Below are 20,520 nucleotides of genomic sequence, written 5' to 3' on the forward strand. Positions count from 1 at the left end.
GGCACCACTACGCGACTTTCTCCCACTTCCGTCCTAGAACTCTATCCTAGAAAACGTAAGTCCAACATAAAATTTAAGCAATTCATTATATTCAGAGATAAAAAACTAATGTGGAATATTACTGCACAGACTACAAAAAAAGCAAACTTTAACTGATCTCAGAGAAAATAATACCGTCCTAATAAAAATGATAACCTATTAAATTCACAAGGTGAAACTAATTCAAATACTAATTTGAAAGAATAAATAAAACTCGTTATTCTAATTAAATAACACCTAATTCTAATTTCACCCAACTAACAACAGGCATCACAAAAATAAGCGACATAAGTTCAATGCAATTGAAAAAACTTATTCACTAAACTCAACTAAAATCTTTCAACAGCTCAAGAACTCTTAATCTCACCGTACTTAACCTATCCTAACATGATTTAATTTTTACTTGTATTAAACTAACACAACTCCTAATCACAAACTTCATTAAATAAATTTAACCACTGATTTAACAAAAACCCTAACAAAATGCCAAACTCACAAAATAATCTAGAAAAATAAAATAGCCATACAAACAATAAATCCGATAATAGTGATTACAAGGTCTCTTTAACGTGGTGGTAACAGAGGCGGCAGTGACGGCCACGTGAACAACAACCATGGTGAAAGATGCGGTAGGGACAACAGCAACAACATTGATGACGATGTGCAACAGCGGTGACAACGGGTGCTCCGGGTGGTGAGGACGACGACGACGTGCTCCCGGCGGTCGCGACGATGACAACTTCAACAGAGAGGGAGAGAGAAGACGAGAAGAGAGAGATAGTGTTCGCAGAAGTGAGGGGGAAGGGTTTCGTGTTTGAATTTTACTCCAATTTTACCGTTGGATTAATCTGCCGATAAATTACCAAAACGACGCGTTTTACTAAACCGTGATACCGACGGAATATTCAACAGTAAAATTAGCGTGGGTGAGTTACGTTTTTGCGCCATTAATTACCGTTGAATTTAGCGACGAAAAAACTGCTTCGACGGTAATTTTTTCTGGCAACAAATTTTTCCTCTTATTCGTCAGAAAATCCGATGCTAAATTCGCCGGTAAAAGTCAATGCTAAATCTGACAGTTCTCGGCACTTTTCTTGTAGTGAGGATTTCAAAAGAAACACTAAAACTAATATATATCTAAAAGGCATTTAAGTAATTTTTTATAATGGAATTATATGGATCTCCACAGGATAAGACTTGCGCCGCCCCATTTATTATACGAGTCTCCATTTTTCATCTGGTGGAAAGAAAATACTCCCTAAATCTATCTTTGAATAGATAAATTTTCGCAGATACTTATGCCATTGGAGGAACTTCCCATGCCTATTCATTATATGCACTACAAGAAATACACATTTTAGTGGATGTTTTTAAAATTAATATGTTTTTAAAAATAAGTTTACTTAGAAAAAAATAATATAATTAAGAGTAAAATTACAAAATTAATTGAATAATTATTTATCGTAAAAAATTAATATTATTGAAGAATAAAATTAAAATTTATTTTAAAATTAAAAATAAAGTTTAACTAAATTAAACATTAAATAATTTCGATATATTAGAGACAAAAGGTATATTTTATACTTTCTTGTATATGTATCATACTCGTTTTTTTTCGCAATTTTATGTACTAATTATTCTACAAAGTACAAACATTTTATGATGAGTAAAAATCTTTAAAAATAAAATTATAAAAAATAAATTTATTTAGAATGAAAGTAATGTGATTAAGTACAATTTACTTAGATGTGATTAAAAAATAATTGATTAACTATGTATCATAAAAAATTAATATTATTAAAGAATAAAATTAAAATTTATTTTTATCCCCAATATTTTTGTCCTATTTAAGTCTTTAACATTTTAAAATCGTCTCAATTTTATCACGCTGTCAATTCTGTTAACAACTCTCTAACGACAAAATAATATTGAGTCCATTTTAAAATATTAAAAATTTAAATAAAACAATTTAAATATTAAAAATAATTTTAAAATTTATCCCAAATATTAAAAGACAAAATAATATTTTATTTTTTTATATTCTGTTAACAGTTCTCTAATAAAAAAATAATATTCAACTAATTTTAAAATATTAAAAATTTAAATAAAATAATTTAAATATTAAAAATAATTTTAAAATTTATCCCAAACAAAAATAATACTTTACCTTTTTTTTTTTTATATTATCTGCGCCAATCCTCGTTGACGGCATAGGTGATGTGGGATCTCGAAAATGTGAGGTGCGTCAACCTCTCAATGATGGTGCGATAGGGACCATCATTGAGCTACAGAGCTAATAATAGTAAGCACTTCTTCCCTCGGCTTCTGCCCCCTCTCAACGATGGTGCGATAGGGACCATCATTGCCACTTGCCAGTATTGCATTATTGGTTGTGGAGTCCACAAATCTAAGAGGATAGAGACATAGAGTCTCTTAACTCATCACAGCCTGGCCTATTAAATTATTGTTCTCCGGGTAGAACCAATATGATAACAGTTAATTTCAGTCAATTATGCTAGGACTAATATTATAAAATTTTAGTAAACAGTAAGTTGTCAAATAAATTTATGTATAAAATTCACTAAAAATAATTTTTTATATTGAATTTAAATTTTAAATAAATTTTTAATTGAGTTTCAGATGTTTTTATTTTTAAAAGGTTTAAATATTTTTTTATATTAAATATTGGTTATACAATGTTGATTCTCAAAATTTTTTTTAGAATAATGATAGAATTAATAAAATTTATTATTTTTTATTAAAATTTGATCAATTCTAAAGAATAAATTTTAAATCTTATATTTTAACACTAAATTTTAAATAGGATAAAGTATATTTTTTGTCCTTAAAGTTTGGCAAAAATTTTAAAAATACCCATAAGTTTTATTTTGTTTAAATTTTGTCCCAAAAATTTTCGATTTGCATCAAATATATTCTCGACGGCTAAATTTTCAAAAAATTTAAGACCAATCTAACAATAATGCATGAAAATTATGCTTGATTTGCTTGTGTTGAGGGTTGTTCTTATGAAATTGTTGTTGAATTGGTCTTAAATTTTTTGAAAAATTAACAATCAGGGGTATATTTGATGCAAATCGAAAACTTTTGGGATAAAATTAAAACAAAATAAAACTTAAAGATATTTTTAAAATTTTTATCAAACTTTAAAGGTAAAAAGTATATTTTACCCTTTTAAATATTGATCCAAAATGTTGCCGGATAAAGAATTTTGGCCGGTAACATTTCTCATAAACAAATTCTAACACGAAGATACATATGTTATACATAAAAAAGTTTATTTTACACGAAAACCCTAACGACGTGCTTAATTCATTAAGGTGAAAATTTAGGTATTTATTTAAATTTTTATCTAACAGTTATCAATTTTATGTGAAATTGATGCACATGAATTTTCACCATTCATTATTAATTATTACTATTAGATCATGGACAAAACTTGTCCTTTATTAGCACCATAATATAAAGTACATATCATAACACATACATATATATGATGATCATATACATCATATAATAACATAGAAATTAATTCGTTCAGATCATCATATATCACTTGCAAGATACTCATTCTTGTGACCAATGTAATACAAACCAGAATAGAAAGACCATGATAGAACGCTATGCGATTGATATTGGTTTCCAGAGGAAGCAGAGAACCCAACCCTAACCCATTCTGGAAGCACAGTCCTCAAGTCAATCTCATGAGACACCTCATAACTTTGACCATCCGGGTAATTAGCTTTGACTTCTAGGGTTTGTGTCTCAGCATGGTATGATACTAATACATCAAGGGTTTCATTTTCCCTCCTGTCCCATCTAACAAGCTTTGAGGACTTAATGGAGTTAATATCAATTCCAATGTGATTGTAATTTGGATCATAAGTAGGATTAATGTACGTGTCAAACTCAACTGCCACCACTTGGTTCGACGAAGTGTTACTTAGGGCAGTCTTAGAATTAAAAAGCCCTAAGTAACCTCCGCCGGAATTCTGTGGTATGGTAGAGTTCGGCGATGTGATGAAGAAGGCGATCCCATCGGCCGGACCGCGGACCGGGGATGTGAGCACAAAGCTGAATTGTGAGTCAAAGCTTGCGAGTTTGTTTGTGCTTTTATCCCATAGCTGTAATTGAAACGAGTGCAAGACTCGTCCAACAACTTTGTTGGGGGTGCTGGTGAGTTGGAGTGTGTTGGTTTGTGAAATCTTTGCATCACCTTGCAAGATTAGGTTTCTTTCTTCTTGATGGAAGTAGTTATCGAAGCTGAAACCAAGGGAATTTAATGAGCATGCCCTGTTTAGAAGCATGAGGAGGATGGTTATGGTTATGATGGCAAGGTTTGAGTTGGAGACAGCCATGGTGTTGGGGATGTGTATGTAGTGTAGCTAATATTTGCTTGCTACAATGATGGGTTTAGCCTTTTAGCTATTTATTTAGGTGCTCTGTGAAAGGACCCATGAGGATTTGGTATAAAAAGTTAGACAATTAGTTTTTATTTGTTGAACAATAAGTGTTTTTAGGGTGTTAATAAGTAAGGTGTTTAATAAATAAGTTTTTATTAAAATCTAAAATAGTTAAAATTTTCAATGTATAAAGTTAGTAAAACTTTTCCCTCTTTGCTAAGTATTTTGAATTGGAATAAAAAAGTAACGACAGAGAGTTAATTTTTTTTCAGTTAATTTTTTAAAAATTGTTTTATTTTAAATTTTAGATTTTAAATAAATTATAAATTTTTAATTTTGAATTCTAAATTTTAAATTTTAAATAAAAAAATATTAATACTAACTAACTAAAAATTAATTTCTAATATTTATCTAAAAGAAATTATATATTAGGAGTTTTTTTTTTTGTCCACGGTATCCTCCAATCTAACACACTAAGGACTAATCCATCGTCGATCTAACCTCCATTTAACGGTTTGTTGTTGGCCAATAGGTTACTGCATGCATAAGGCGAAATTCAAACTTCCGACACTTACTTAAGCGGATGAGTGAACTGACCATTCGACCAACCCAAATTGATTTAATGACATGTATTTTGGACCTACAAAAACTATAGGGCCAGCAGTTTTTAGTAATTTTGGTCATTATTTAGCTAGTACAGATACTAAATTATTTTTAAATAAATTTTACTAATTTATATATGTAAATTCTAAAAAATATGGGTACAAATTGTATTAACTGATATGTGTAAATTTAGATAAATATAGATATAAATTATATAATTTTTTGTGTATAAATATCTGCAAATATAAATACAAATTATTATTGATCAAATATAAACTTAAAATAATAATATTTACTAGTCACGTAACATTATTGTTCGACTTGTATATAAAGTAGAGGTCCATTTAACTACATGGCTTCGACAAAAAAACAAAAACAAATTACTTAGAAATTTATTTATTCTGAATTCTGGAATCAGATTTCATTAAGCAAATTAAATTTCCTATTTATTTATTCAATTTCCTTTTAAAAAAATTAAAAATAAAAAGAATCTTGCGTTAACATAATTATTGAGCTGAATAATGTGCCCATCAGGCCATCAGAATTATGAGTATATCATGCAATAAGGTAGCATTTAGTTGTTGTTCATATCTTTTTAAGATATAGACAGGTGACATATATTCTTTGTTTAATTTAATAAGACACAATTTTATAATGAATATAGGAGAAGGAAAAGTCTAGGGGCCAGCAACTTTTATATTTTTTGACCAGCACTTAACTATTAAAATAAAAATGAATGATCTTCTACTATTAGATGTAATTTTATACCATTAAAAATATTATTGATGGTCAATTGATGGTTACAAAACACCAAAATTGTTGGCTTCCTAGCATTCCTCTATAAGAGAATACGAATAAACACAGAGATATAATTTTATTGGAGAGTGTTAGGTAAATAATAATTTTTTTAAATAACATGAATAATTACCAATCAAATAAGAATATATTATACTTTTAAATTATCTATCAAAATTTTAATATTAAAATAATCATTCATACACTTAATGAAATGAATATTCGATATATCTATTGTTCACATTGTTTAGTATTTTTATTGTCTACCTATACTTTTTCATCTCTAAATAATTAAGACACTGAAACATAATTTATAAGACATTGATATTTTATATTTTTATTTTTATTTAATTTTTAAAATTCCAAACTTTATCCTTTTATTCTCCTTCCAAACTTATCTCTCTCCTATTAGTATTTTTCACCTCATTCTTTTTTCAATGGCTCACTATTTTTTTTTTCTTCTTCCATTCTCCCTTCATTATTATTTTCGTCTTCATTACTGCTCCCTCTGAAATCGTTACTGCCACCACCGCTATACACCTTTTTCTCCCTTTTCCTCTTTTCGTCGTCCACCGTTGTCTCTCTCCCACTCTTTTTCTTTGTACATTGTGTTTCGATCACTTTCTCTACTCAATGATTTTGAAGACTTGTGTAGGGTACTACAAGTATCTGTCGCTTCGAGTGATGTAGAACGACAGAGACACGGTGGAAGCGAAAATGTATTTGGGATATAGAAGATTTGGGGAAAAACTATGAAAGAAGATGTTAATGTTTGTAAGTGTAAAGAGTAGTGTATGAAATTAGTCTCACATTATATTGAAGAAAATAAGAAAGAGTGAAGAATTTATAAGATGAGAGACCCCTTAACTTACTACCTTCAAGTTTTTGAATTGAATCGGATGTAATGTCTTCTCATAGTATGTTCTCTCACTTGATTTCTTTCATAAATCTCCTGATCAGTGGTCGAGAATTTCCAACAGATTTTTATTTTTTTAATAAAAAAATAAGAATTGTTGAATTGATTTTTGAAAGAAATCTTGTTAGTAATAATAATTTAGGTTGATGTTTGATTTATTTTTAGTTATGAATGGTGGAGGAAAAAAAATAGATTGTGGTAAATGGAAAGTCTAGGTGATGATAGTGAAAATAAAAGATGAAGGTATTATGATTTTTTAGAGTTTTGTGTGGCTTATGTATTTATTTTACCAAACATAATATATATATATATATATATATATATATATATATATATATATATGTCTTTTTAATCTATCTTTCGACGTTTATATCTCAGTGTGTATTCTAATCAAATGGAGCCCAAGGGAAGGCAACACCTCACATTCTCACGCTATCCAAGCATAAAGTACCATGAATTATTGGATGGGGTACGGTATCAATAGTTATGATCGGATAGGAAATTAATTGCCCAATAATATTGCTGTGCCACACCTACACATGCAGTGTATAGTGATTACTGCAACTTTGTAATATTTCAGTGATATACATGATTGGTGGGTACTCCCATAAAAATATTATAATTGTCTTTATATGATGATTTTTTTTTTGACTCTTAGATGATAGATTGTGGGGTTAGATTTTGATATATTATAAAAGTGTTATTTTTATTTAAAATATGGCTAAATTAATAAATCACACTTTTATACAAAACATTTTCATAAAAAAATACTTTTTGCATCTTCATTTGAGTAGCTCCCTACATTATTTGACTCGGCTTCCTCTTTATTGCTTTTGGTTTTGGATGTGAATAGTGAAGGTTTCGCTTCACATTTTTTAAATATATAAATTCCTTTTTTCCCTTCTCAATTGCTTCGTTTATTATTCACATTAAATGATAATTATTTATATAGATTTTTTTATTTTCATACTTTGAATCAGAATATCAATAAAATATGAAGATAGATCAATATTAATTAACGTGCATGTAAAATATATGATTACCGTATGAGGTCAATAGCAAAAACATACACATCTATATGAATTTGGTATTCAATAACACGTGCCATGTCTAATCTCCACATGATTGATACATTAATTAGCCGTGGAGAGAAGTAGACAGAAATATAGATGTTTTTCTACAATGTGTATTTATAATATTTATTTATAGTGGCTATAGGTCTTAATATTAAGTCTAAAAGTATAATAGTATACATGATAACATTTAAAATCTAAAGTGAATTGAAATACTTATTTATTTCATTGTCTTAAAAGAAATGTTAAGTTTAAACATTCAACTTAAGGAGAAAAATACTAGAAGATTAATATAATTTATTATTTTTAATCAGCAAGTAATTATTAATATTTAATAATATAAACTAAAAATATATTATTAAATTATTAAATTAAATTAATAATTAAAAATATTGATCAAAACCAAAAAATTCTATTAATCTTTAAGCATTCCTCTTTCAAGAAAGCCAAAAGTCACCAAACAATAGCAGTTAATCATAGAAAGTTCAAATAGGTTCTATTTATTTTCTCTCTCAAACCTCTATATAGTATAGAACTTTATTAAAGGTATAAAAAAAATTAATCATCAAATCAATTATAGATATAAAATATATAATAAAATACAAAATACACCTTAAAAATAATTTTAGTATTGGTTTTATTTTTTAGATTAAATTCAATGCACTCTTCATTTCCCTTTTATTGAGGGTCAAACATTTACACATATATGTATCTTCTCTTCCAACGAAACACTTTTATCTTATTCAATTAAAATAAAAATAAAAAACTGGGGTTGGAAGTAATTAATTTATTCATCTGATGAAATGATAAAGTACTAGCTAGGGAATATCATGCTTCTGATGAAGCAACGAAAACCCTAATGTACAGAAAAACTAGACCATGGAAACTGGAAAACAGTACACTTGTCTGTCCTTTATTAGCATAACATCATACACATGGAACACATGATGATGATTGTGATTCATATCATTATATAGAAATCTCTTCAGTAGATCGCATATCACGTGCAAGATACTCATTTTATTTCCATTTGAACGTAGTTCAAGGATGAAGTGAAAGACCATGATAGAATCTCATGCGATTGGTATTGTGCTCCTGTTGCAGCTGAGAATCCAACCCTAACCCATTCTGGAAGCACATCCCTTAGGTCAACGACATGAGACACCTCGAATCGTTGACCATTAGAGTAACTTGCAATGACCTCTAGCTTTCGAGATCTAGAAGTGTAAGAAACCAATACATTTACGGTTTCACCCTCTCTCCTCTCCCATTGCACAGTCTTGACGGATTGAATGGTGTTGACATCGATTCCAATATGCGGGTAACTTGGATCCCAATAATTGGAGAAGGTGTCGAACTCAACGGCAACAATTTGGTTTAGAGAAGGATTTAGATGGCTATGAGCATCAAAGATCCCTAATAGAGCTCCGGGGGAAAGCCCCGGTACGGTGGTGTTGGAGGGGGCGATGAAGAAGGTCAAGCCGTCGGCCGGTTCGGAAACCGGGGATTTGAGGACGAAGCTGAATTGACAATCAAATTCTGAGAGTCTGTTTGTAGCTTTGTCCCAAAGCTGTAGTTCGGCTGATTGCAAGACTCTTCCAAGGGAGTTTGGAGCTGGGTTGCCTTGACTATTCACCTTGGTGATATGGAGTGTGTTCTTCGTTGGTGAAATGGTTGAATCACCTTGGAAGATTAGGTTTCTTCCATCTTCTTGATTGAAGTTGTCGAAGCTGAAGGAAAGGGAATCTGATGAGTTTGCCTTGTTTAGTTGCATGAGGAAGATAATGGTGAAGGTAAGGAGAGGAACAGAGAAGAGAAAGAGGTTTGTGTTGGAGATAGCCATGGCGTTACGTTGGATTTAGGATGGAAATTAAAGGTAGTTTTAGCCATTTGGGTATTTATACGGTTGGAAAATAATTTATGCTGTTAGAATGTTTAATGTGTATTTTAGTAACATACATTTGCAGTCATTTTTTTTATTTGAGAAATTTTAAAGAGCTTAATCTTTATTATTAATATTACTCGATATTATTGGTCAATATCTTTTTTTTATACTATTAGAATTTAAAATATAAAATTTATAATTTTAAATTTGGTATTTAAATATTAATAAAAAATAATAAATTTTATTTATTATATAATATTATTTTTTTATTTTACTAATAATTAAAATAAAAATAATAAAATACTTCATTAATCGAATGGACCATTACTAGTTTCTTTAACATATTCATTTTGAGGCACTTCACTTACGATATTTAATTTATTAATATTAGAAATATAACTATTTATATTTATGTTATTTTTTATTAGTTTAAAGATATATATTAAAGATATAAATATAACTATTTATATTATTTTTTTATTCGTTTAAATTTTTTTTAAAAAAATCATTTTTAATTTATAACAACTAGTTATTTAAATTAGACAAAAACAAAAAAAAAAACAAAGAGAAAAAGAAGTATTAAGTCTTGGAGGTGTAATAATTTGGTTTCAAACTTATAAAGTCCTTTTCTATAAAATTAAAGGGAAATATTAAAAGAAGAAGTTATTTCTATAAGAGATAAGTACTGATTTGGTCCTAAGATTTAGGATCACAATCAAATTCGTCTCTAATCTTATTTTGGATTTAAAATCGTTCCCAACGTTTTATTTGATATTAAAATCGTCATTTTGAATAAAATATTTTTTTAAATGACAAAAATACCTCCTTATATTCTTTGTTTGGCTGTCCTCTCCTCTTATTCAAGAAAATACCCCCTTATCTCAACGTGCTATGATTGAAAACATGTTTTTTTGGCCTTAAATTTGTTAATTTTTAATCCTCTCTTCTTACCATTCGATGTCGTGATACGTTTGTTAAGTGTTTTTAGGGTTTATAGGGCAGGAATGGCTTAGAGGATGGAAAAGAAGCATACAAAAGTGGAAGGAACACAAGTAATGAAGGATTTCAGAATCTGGTAGTGACGCGTACGCGTGACGAGCGTCACGTGCTGCAATTAACAGAAAATGTTGGGGGCGATTTCTAGGCTGTTTTGGACCCAGTTTCAGGCCCAAAAATACTGATTAGAGGCTGCAGAGTAGAGCTGGAAGAAGGAAGGAAGCATTCACTAACTTTCATTCATACACACTTTAGGTTTCTAGAGAGAGAGGCTCTCTCCTCTCTCTAGGTTTTAGGATTTTTAGTTTTATTTCTTCTCAAATTCAGATTTCTACCTTGCTTTAATTTAGTTTTCTTCTACTTTTATGTGTTCTAGTACCTTAGTTCATCTACTTCTCTTGTTAAATTCTTTATTTTCCCAATTTAGTTTATGAACACTTATTGTTAGATTCAATTTCCTTTTAATGCAATTTGAGGTATTTCATGTTTATTGCGTCTTTCTTCATTTGTTGTTATTGATTTCTTGCAATTGTTGGTCTTAGATTTTACATTCTCTTATTACTTTTCTATGCTTTTATTTTGTGCCTTCCAAGTGTTTGATAAAATACTTGGTTGGATTTTAAATTAGATTTTTGTATTCTTAGCTTGGATTGAGTAATTTGGAGACTCTTGAATTGTCAAAGTCTCTTGTTGGTTGGTGATTGAAAGTTGCATGCTAGTTGGCTTGAGCTTCACTAACTCTAGTCTTTGACTAGGACTTGTGAACTCAAGTTGATTTGCTCACTTGACTTCCTTCAATTGTTAGAGGTTAACTAAGTGAGAGAAATTTGCAATTACCATCACAATTGATAATGATAATGAGGGTAGAAATTCCGATTCTCAACCCTTGCTAGGACCTTTCTTAGTTGTTAGCTATTTTCTTGTTATCTACATTCCTTGCTTATTAAACTCAAAACCCAAAAATATACTTTCCCATAACCAATAATAAACTACACTTTCCTGCAATTCCTTGAGAGACAACCCGAGGTTTAAATAATTCGGTTAATTTTATTGAGTTTGCTTAAGTGACAAACAATCTAAACATTGATTGAGGTTTTATTGTCGGTTTAGAACTATACTTGCAACGCGATATTTTTGTGAAAATCTTTACCGACATTTTTTCTCCGTCAAGTTTTTGGCGCCGTTGCCAGGGAATTGCAAATGTGTGCCTTATTATTGGTTATTGTGAATATTGTGAATATATTTGCCTTTTTGTTTCTTTGTTAGTTATTTCTAGTTCTAGGAGTTTATTTTCATTATTTCTTATTAGTCTTTGTTTTTATTTTCTCTTGTTACTATGAATTCTCACCCCTTTGGCTATGAGTTTGGTTCAAATTTTGTTGTAGGGAATGGAAGCTACAATGAGAACATGCATCAAAGATAGGACAATCAAAGGTGGGAGGAGCCTCAAGCTTATGGACAACCCTCTTGGCAACAACCTCCACCAACATACTATGAGGAACAACCATTCCATGATGCATATCAAGACAATGGTTATGGTGGACCTTTTTGTGACAATTAACAACCACTACCACATACCTATGAATCCCCTATTCAACATAGCTTTGAACCACCATACTCACAAGCCCCTTTCCACCATTCACCTCCATATGACCTTAACCCTTATCTACCATACCAACCACCATATGAACCATATGAACTATACATAGAACCACCCACATTCCAATACAATTACTCCCAAGAACCACCACCTCAATATACACCATCTCCATATCCTTATCAAGAAGAATCACCTTCATATTATGAGCCATTTCTCCCAATAAATGAACCCTCCTATCCACCCCAAGCTTCCATAGATGATACCTTTAGTGTTATTCGCTAAGGGCAACGAGAGCTTCAAACCACACTTACCTCTACTCTCACTGGTCTCACCTCTACTCTCCAAGCTCTTATATCCCGTGTGGATTCACCCTCTACCCCCAATACTCAACCCTCGAGCTCTAGTGCACTTCCTTTTCACCTATATACATCAATCCAAGAGCAATACGATCCCAATTATGCTGGTAACATGGAACAAGAGAGAAGGGATCGTCTTAGAGACTTAATGGATCAGATTCACGCATCCTTACTTCAAGAGAAGCAAGAGGAGGCCCAAAAGGTGGAGGTAGGAGAGACCCTTGAAGATGAGGGAATAGTTGAAGAATTAGGGGAAGTTGAACAAGAGGGAAGTTCTATCATTGAAGATAACTCTACACCAAGTGACAATAGGAATCTTGTTGAAGTTTCTTCCATTGGATGTGAAACCAATGTTGAGGAGGAATGTATACACCCTCCAAGACATGACTTCATCAATGAGGAAGAGTTGGAAGAAGTTAACAAGAAAGTGGGAATTGAAGAAAGTTTTCAAGAGGTGAAAGTCATCAAGGAGGAGCTGGATTTTGTACTAGAGCAAGTGGAGAACTCCAAAATTATTGAAGAAGAGGAAGTGGTTGAAGATTTAGGAGATGCGAAACCTCCTTGGGAATCTCAAGTCATAGGACCTCCTTCCAAGACGTTTGAATTTGATGTTGAGGAGGTTGATCATGAGATGGATTCAATAATTGATGAGTTTTTATCTACAATTGAATCCTCTCCCATTGAACTTGAGGAAGAGGTTGATGTTGAAGAAGCTTGTCAAGAGGTGGAGATCATCAAAGAGGAGTCCAAGAGAGTGAAGCATACATTGGAAGAGCCGCCACTAGAGACACCTCTTCCGAAGCCATCACCATCCGTCCTGTCATTCAAGGGGGTAAATCTCTACTCCTTAAGATTTAATTTCTCGCTTGCATACGGTTTGCTTGAGACGAATGGACAACTTAGAGCTCTTTGTGGTTTTAAGAGTAAAAGGGGGATGGTTAGTGGTTGGCAACAAATCCTAAGTTCATTATGGTTGGATGTTCAAGGTCTAAGTGCAATGGTTGGTATAGTTCTCAATTGATTGGGTCTAGGAAGTTGTTGGGATGTCTCAGTGAGAATTTGGATTACTTACCACCCAGTTGAAACAATGATGATCAACTTAAAGAAGGGTGTAGAAACAATATTTGGGATCCCAGCATACCAGAGGATCAACTATGGGAGCTCAAAGCTTGTGAAGAACTTCATCAAGGCTTGGTGAATTCACTTGGAAGTGTTGGAGCTTATTAGAAGTCCAAGCGTTGGTGGAAGTTTCAAGATGAGTTCAAGCACAAGCCACCATGACAAGGAGCTCACCAAATGTCCAACTTAAGGACTTTAACTAAAAGTGCTAGGTGGGAGACACCCCACCATGGTAAATTATTTCAATTTTCTCTTTTATTTATATTGGTAATAAGTTAAATTTTTATTTTTAGTTAGGTGTATTTAGTTTAAATTGTGATTTTTCTTGTTTATTAATGTTTGACATTACTTTGGTAGTCTGTTAAGTTAAAAAAAAAAAGAGGCTGTCACGCGTGCGCGTGACCGACGCGTACGCGTCGACGCCCAAATTTGGTTTGTGCCCAAATCGTGTTGGAACGGCGCGACAGCGCGGCCTGGATAGAGAGTTGTGCCAGGACTGCGCTGGTGGGGTGCTAGGCGCATAGCCAACCCCACGCATGCGCGTCACTAACGCGTACGCGTCATTTGCATTTTTGATATCCACGCGTAGGCGTCAATGACATGTGCGCATCGTCGCCAAGATTTTGAAGGTCCAGTATTAAAAACAGAGAGTTGGGCTGCCACTGTGCGAGTGTTGTGCGCAGAGCACAATTCACATCCACGCGTACGCATGACTGACGCGTACGCGTCACTTCCTTATTTTGCAACCCACGCGTACGCGTGGGCGACGCTTCCGCGTCACGTCATCTTTTACTTTCTTCATTTTCTTCTCTCGTTCTTCTTTCTTTCTACCTTTCTTCTTCTTCATTCCTTTCCCTTCCCATCTTTATTCTCCCTCATTTATTGCATTTGCATACTTTCATTTATTGCATTTTAACTTTGTTGCTTGTTCTTATTTTCTTTTCTAAGTTTGATATTATACTATTGGTGTTGACTGTTCTTACTCAACTGTTGCATATTTCTTGCATTGTTTTGGGTGCTTCTTGCCTTGTCTGCTATTTACTTGAAATGCCCTTCGCTTCTATTGTTTTCTCACTCACATGTAGTAGCTACCATGTAGTTGAGAACCTCATTATTATTTAGCATTAGCCCACCCATATTTGATTTGTTTGCATGTCTTTTTTTGTGGCTTCTTCTTTTTTCTTCTTCTCTCCTTTCAGGCTAGCCAACAAGAGGGAAAAGGAAAAGTTTCTACCTGGGGCACAACAACTCTCTCCGCACAATCTTTAGAGGAAGCGCATCAAGTGTAGCAACCCATCCACTTACACATCTTTGCATGCACCGAGGACGGTGCAATCTTTAAGTGTGAGGAGGTTGATACCGACTTTCATGGGTAACTACTTCCTGTCGCAACACCAATGTTTAATCTTTTTTGTTAGATTAGTTGTTGCATTGCATAATAGATTGCATGTGTAGTTGGTTGTTTGCATGTATGTCCTACTTGGTTAAAGTGATGAATTCTTTTCGAAGAAACTGTTTTAGAGCATTTCACTCATTTGAATTAAAATTTTTGTTGAACTTGCTTGAAGAAATTTATTTTAGAATATGGTTTAGAGCTCAAATACACAAAACCAATGAGATTTTGAACCCATTTGATTGGTTGCATCTCATCAACTAATATTTTATTTTTAGTGTGTGTTGTTCTCTCTAAACTTGTGATCTTTGTCTTGCTTAATTCTATATTTCCATTGTTTGATGTATGCATACACTTACGTGATTGAGGCCTTTATTTCACTATAGCTTACATACCATATGGCCTTATCCCTTTTCATCATCCTTTGCAAACCAATGTTGAGCCATTTTACCCCGTTTATTCTTTACTTTAGCTCATCACTAACTCTAAGCGGAAAACAATAATGTCCTTAATTTGATTCCTTGGTTAGCTTAGACTAGTGAGAGTGCTCATGATTTAAGTGTGGGGAAGTTGGGTTTGGAAATATTTAGTTTGGAAATTGAGTATTATATATGTTTTTTGTAAAAATGTTGAGGACATATTCTTGCATTCAATACCTTAATCATATGCATTGAGAAAAATAAGAAAAATAAAAAGAAAAGAAAAATAAAAAAAAAGAAAAAAAAGATAGCAAATAATAAAAGGGGGGCAAATGCCCCAAAGTAAATGGTGGTAGCAATGCATATGTACTGTACTCAAAATTTGGATGCATGAATATGTGGCAAAATATAGTTAATGGGTAGTTAGATTTTGTATTTTGATTACATGGATTGTCTTAAATTAGGTGGGAAGTTTAGGTTAATCAAGGATTCAGATTTTAGTCCACTTGACCAAATACAATCCTACCTTGACCCTAACCCCATTACAACCCTTAAAAAGACCTCTTGATATGTGTATTTGTACATTAAATTTTTGTTAATTGGTAGAAGAAGAGTAAGTCTTAGAAAGCAAGGTTAGTAGAGAATTGAGAGAATCGAACCTTAAACACTTGAATGATTAGAGTGTATACACTTCTGGTGAGGGTTCGATGCTCAATTCTTTGTTCCTGGCTTTCACGAGCTTTCTTCTTGCAAGTCTATGTGTACTTCATTTTATGATTTGAATTAGTGGAATTCAGTTCATATTTGTTCTTGAAAGATTTATTTACTTTTAACCAAGTAGGTAACAACATTTTGCATGCAGTTGCATTGATATAGATAGGTTTCATTTAATAAGTCCTACCATCCCTCTTCACCTCCTCTATAGCTTCTCTTGAGCTTAGCATGAGGACATGCTAATATTTAAGTGTGGGGAGATTGATAAACCGCTATTTTACGGTCTATTTTGTATTGAATTGAGTGAATTTTATCCATTATTCTCACACTTATGCATATAATTCGCATGTTTTACATTTTCCTTCCTAATTTTGTGCTATGATTGAAAACATACTTCTTTGGCCTTAAATTTGTTAATTTTTAATCCTCTCTTCTTACCATTCGATGCTGTGATACGTTTGTTAAGTATTTTCAGGGTTTATAGGCCAACATTGGCTTAGAGAATGAAAAAGAAGCATGGAAAAGTGGAAGGAACACAAGAAATTGATGTTTTAAGAATCTGGTAGCAATGCGCACGCATGGATGACGCGTACGCGTGACTGGTGCATTCAACAGATGACGCGCACGTGTGGCTGATGCCTATGAGTGGCCAATGAAAAGTCTAATGACGCGTATGCGTGGCTGACGCGTACGCGTGACGAGCATCACATGTTACAATTTACAGAAAATGCTGGGAGCGATGGGCTGCTTTAGACCCAGTTTCAGGCCCGAAAATACAGATTAGAGGCTGCAGAGTGAAGCTGGAAGGGGAAATCATTAACTTTTCATTCATTCACAATTTTAGGTTTTAGATGTAGGTTTTCTAGAGAGAGTGGCTCTCTAGGTTTTAGGTTTTTTTTTTTTAGTTTTATTTCTTCTCCAATTCAGATTTTCATCTTGTTTTAATTTAGTTTCTGTAACCACCCTACCCCATAAGGCCTGTGATTTTTTTTATTATTCTTTACAGCGTTCGCTGACACGCATAGGTTTATATATAAGTAGCATAGATAACGAATTAGAATTAGAACACGTAGCGCAAAACTTTTCTTTTAGTGCTTCCAAGCGACAAACCTTTTTCCGATTCAATTATTCTATGGAATAAGTATTCCCTTGAACCATATTAGTTAGATAATTCAAATTTTTGAACCGGTTTGATTTTTCTTCTCCCGGTTCAACCAAACCATGCTTTCCTTAAATAACCCAGACCTAGAAAAACTCTGATTAAACTCATCTTCCCTTCTTCTCTCACAACCGAACGTGTTGTCCAAGACCATGGTTACCTCTTCATTGTAATCAATACTGTGATGTGGTGTTGCAAGAGGAAGAGGCCACGAAGCCTTGTCACACCAGCTCACCTCTTCCCACCTTCTGTAGATATATATAGATGAGCCAAGTCCCTCAATTTTCCTGGAAACCACACGAAGAGAAGAAAGGAAGCAAGAGTGGCGGCCAAGAAGAAGGAAGAGGAAGACCCAGCAGAAATCATCATCATCTGCGTGCGTCACCACCAAGAAGAAGGAGAAGGGTCATCAAGAGAGCTGCTACCCGAAGCCAAAGAAGGAACCCTACCGCTTTCCTTTCCTGGTTTTCTTAGTGTTCCTCTTGTTGGGTAAGAACCAGTAACTTGTGTTCTGTTGATTTTTTCCTAAATTAAAGATTCTACCCTTATTGAGCTCCAATTCTTTTAATTGGTAACCAAACCAATCAATTCAGACCATCACAAGAGTAAGAACTCTTCTCTTGCTCCATATGCAACTCGGCCAATTAGCTCTATGAATTGACAAATCTCTTTAATTATGTTTGTTAGGGTTTTCTGATTTAATATAGCAAAGGACAGGCTTTGGTTTGTGAAATTCTCGAAGAGAGGTAAGGGATAGTCTATACAAGATATGTTACTTGCAGCTGTGTATACTGCTTATGACTGATGGTTTATCATGTGTTTGTTTGTTGAAAAGTGTATAGTGAATTTTTGTTATGATAAAGATGCAGAAAAGTGAGTTTGAGTTATGAGTGGGCCTTTGCAACAAGGGGTAAATTAATGAATATAAACTCTTAGAGCTGTGTTGATTATGCTAGTAACTTTAGTTAGTCAAAAGAAAGGTAAAATTATGGTTTTAGATGAATCCTAGGCTTGAATATAGGATTTGGTATGTGAGGTTGTTGGAAATGCTTTGTGCAGAATTTCTGCAGAAATATGCATAATTGGCAGTAAAACGAATGATTTTCTGGGAGCAGTCCAGACCTAATTTTTAGATGAGATTATTTTTCTGTAAAACTTTAGTGTGTCTTGAACATGCCATAAAAATTTCAGAGAATTTGGCCAAGCGGTTTGAAAGATATGATTTTTTGAAGTTTAGTGGTTGCTGCAGATTTTTCTGGTTTTCTGGTTCTGCAGTACCAACTTTCAGATGCTATAACTTTTAATTTAAACAGAATTTTGAGTTGCTTCCAAAAGGATTTTAAAGATCTATCAGTCTATTTTAAGTGAGTACAATTTTCATGTTCATATCTATTTTGTAGACTTAGATAAGTCACTTGGAAAATCAGTTATTTGCTGGAAACTCTGAACTGGTTTATGAAAACAGGGCTGTATTTCTAAGCTTATAACTTTTTCATGTGACATGGTAATAATCTAAAATTTAGTTTTCTGGAAAGCTGAAAGAGTCTTGTCTAAGTACATAAATTTTGAAAGGAAATGGATGAGAACTGGATTTTTAGTGAATTTAACAAATTTACTGCTCACTGCTGTTTTCTGCAATGATAGCAGAATTTTAAAAATATTTGTAATATTTTCAGTTATGGTCGGAATGCCCCAGAACCAAGTTTTATTTTCTAAACCCGTGATTTTACAATAACTAAAGGGATTAAAGAGAGTATAATGACCAATTAAGAATGTTTACCTGGTAAATAGTTAAGGAAAGTTTGAACGTTGTTAAAGCTGAGGGAACCCGTAAGGGTGGTTTTAGTGCTATTTTAGAGGAGATTATGTCCGAATTTCTATAAAAGTTCAAGGACTTAGTTTAATGAAAATGTGTAAGTTGCCCCTAAGAAAGGTTAAAGTTAAAGACAATGATATTAAGATAAAGTGAAGAAAGAAATGAGGAACAAGGAATGAAATAAAAGTTGAGAATTATATTGAATGGGCCTTGTGCCGTACTACTAATGCGAAAGTGCCCGCCTAATGGATAGCCTGAGATTGCTAATGCGGGAATGTTCGCTTAATTGATAGCACTGTTCCTTACTGTGATACACATTGAAATGTTATTATAATGAGGCCTAATTGACACGGGTAACCGTGATGCCAAGGTGTCTAATTGACACAGTAAAGGGACCATACTGGGGTTCACTCTGAGTAACGTCGGGTTGCGGGTAGATAACCGACGCATGAGCTCATGGCCTGCGCTAGGAATAGGTATGCATCATCTTGTTTGCGCATATGAACTTCTTGTGAATTATTTACTGCCATTTCTTTCTTGTTCATGCTACTTACTTGTCATAAATATGTTTGTGCCTTGAGTCTCTGTATTTGTTCTTTTTCTGTTTCGCGACAACTTAGAGATAAAGACCCTAGGTTCCCCTTTTTCCTTACTGAGAACTCTAGGTTCTCACCCTTCTTTTCTTTCTTTTCCCCCTCCCCAGACGGGTCCGGCAGAGGAGCCCTGTGAGTTTCGTTCTAACCGCTGAGCTATGAGGATCCGGCGCGCGGTGGAGTCTTCATATGGAGCATGTTTTGGACCTCTTTCTTGCACAATGTTCGGAGATCACTCCAGAGTTAGTCGCAGTGGATCTTTCGCTCCTGTTTGATGATCTTAGTATCACTTTCCCCTCACTTTTGTAGTACTTTTAGAGGGGTAGAACATCTTAGTAGTTCGGTTCCAGCTTAGGAAACCCGTGTGAGGGTTGGGACTGATTTCTTCTTTTGTATCTGTACATATAACTTGGTGTGATACTCGGCTTTGATGGATGACACGTATCCTTGAACTTAACTCGTGTATATTATATATATGTTTATATATGTTATTTTCTGTTGCCTTGTGTTTTCTTACACGACAACTCTGAAGAAACTAACCTTGTGAGCAACTAAACGCTATTCCACAAGTAGTAATCTGTTCACGATTAAACCGATAAAGGCTTTTATTGATATTAATTTAT

At 33.2% G+C, this 20,520-nt stretch overlaps 2 protein-coding genes and 1 long non-coding RNA gene across 3 annotated transcripts; 1 reads left to right on the plus strand and 2 right to left on the minus strand.

Moving 5' to 3' along the window:
- Positions 1-3,449: 3,449 nt before the first annotated feature.
- Positions 3,450-4,514, minus strand: LOC112779455 (mannose/glucose-specific lectin-like). Its single transcript, XM_025823727.3, has one exon. The coding sequence runs from the start codon at positions 4,413-4,415 to the stop codon at positions 3,603-3,605; it is 813 nt and encodes a 270-aa protein (XP_025679512.1). The 5' UTR covers positions 4,416-4,514; the 3' UTR covers positions 3,450-3,602.
- Positions 4,515-8,619: 4,105 nt separating this feature from the next.
- LOC112779380 (mannose/glucose-specific lectin) lies at positions 8,620-9,723 on the minus strand. The gene has a single exon (XM_025823618.3). It carries the CDS (start codon positions 9,688-9,690, stop codon positions 8,863-8,865), a length of 828 nt encoding a protein of 275 aa, XP_025679403.1. The 5' UTR covers positions 9,691-9,723; the 3' UTR covers positions 8,620-8,862.
- Positions 9,724-17,587: 7,864 nt separating this feature from the next.
- On the plus strand, positions 17,588-20,399 carry LOC112776264 (uncharacterized). Its single transcript, XR_011877492.1, has 3 exons — positions 17,588-17,977; positions 18,176-18,234; positions 20,008-20,399. It is a non-coding gene; the product is annotated as an uncharacterized lncRNA (long non-coding RNA).
- The last annotated feature ends 121 nt before the right edge of the window (positions 20,400-20,520 follow it).

Source organism: Arachis hypogaea, chromosome 19, assembly GCF_003086295.3.
Source record: "Arachis hypogaea cultivar Tifrunner chromosome 19, arahy.Tifrunner.gnm2.J5K5, whole genome shotgun sequence".
Classification (NCBI taxonomy): domain Eukaryota; kingdom Viridiplantae; phylum Streptophyta; class Magnoliopsida; order Fabales; family Fabaceae; genus Arachis; species Arachis hypogaea.

What these genes read in the sequence shown, in the direction of transcription:
- LOC112779455 (XM_025823727.3), bottom strand. Translation starts at nt 4,415, where the DNA reads ATGGCTGTCTCCAACTCAAACCTTGCCATCATAACCATAACCATCCTC.
- LOC112779380 (XM_025823618.3), bottom strand. Translation starts at nt 9,690, where the DNA reads ATGGCTATCTCCAACACAAACCTCTTTCTCTTCTCTGTTCCTCTCCTT.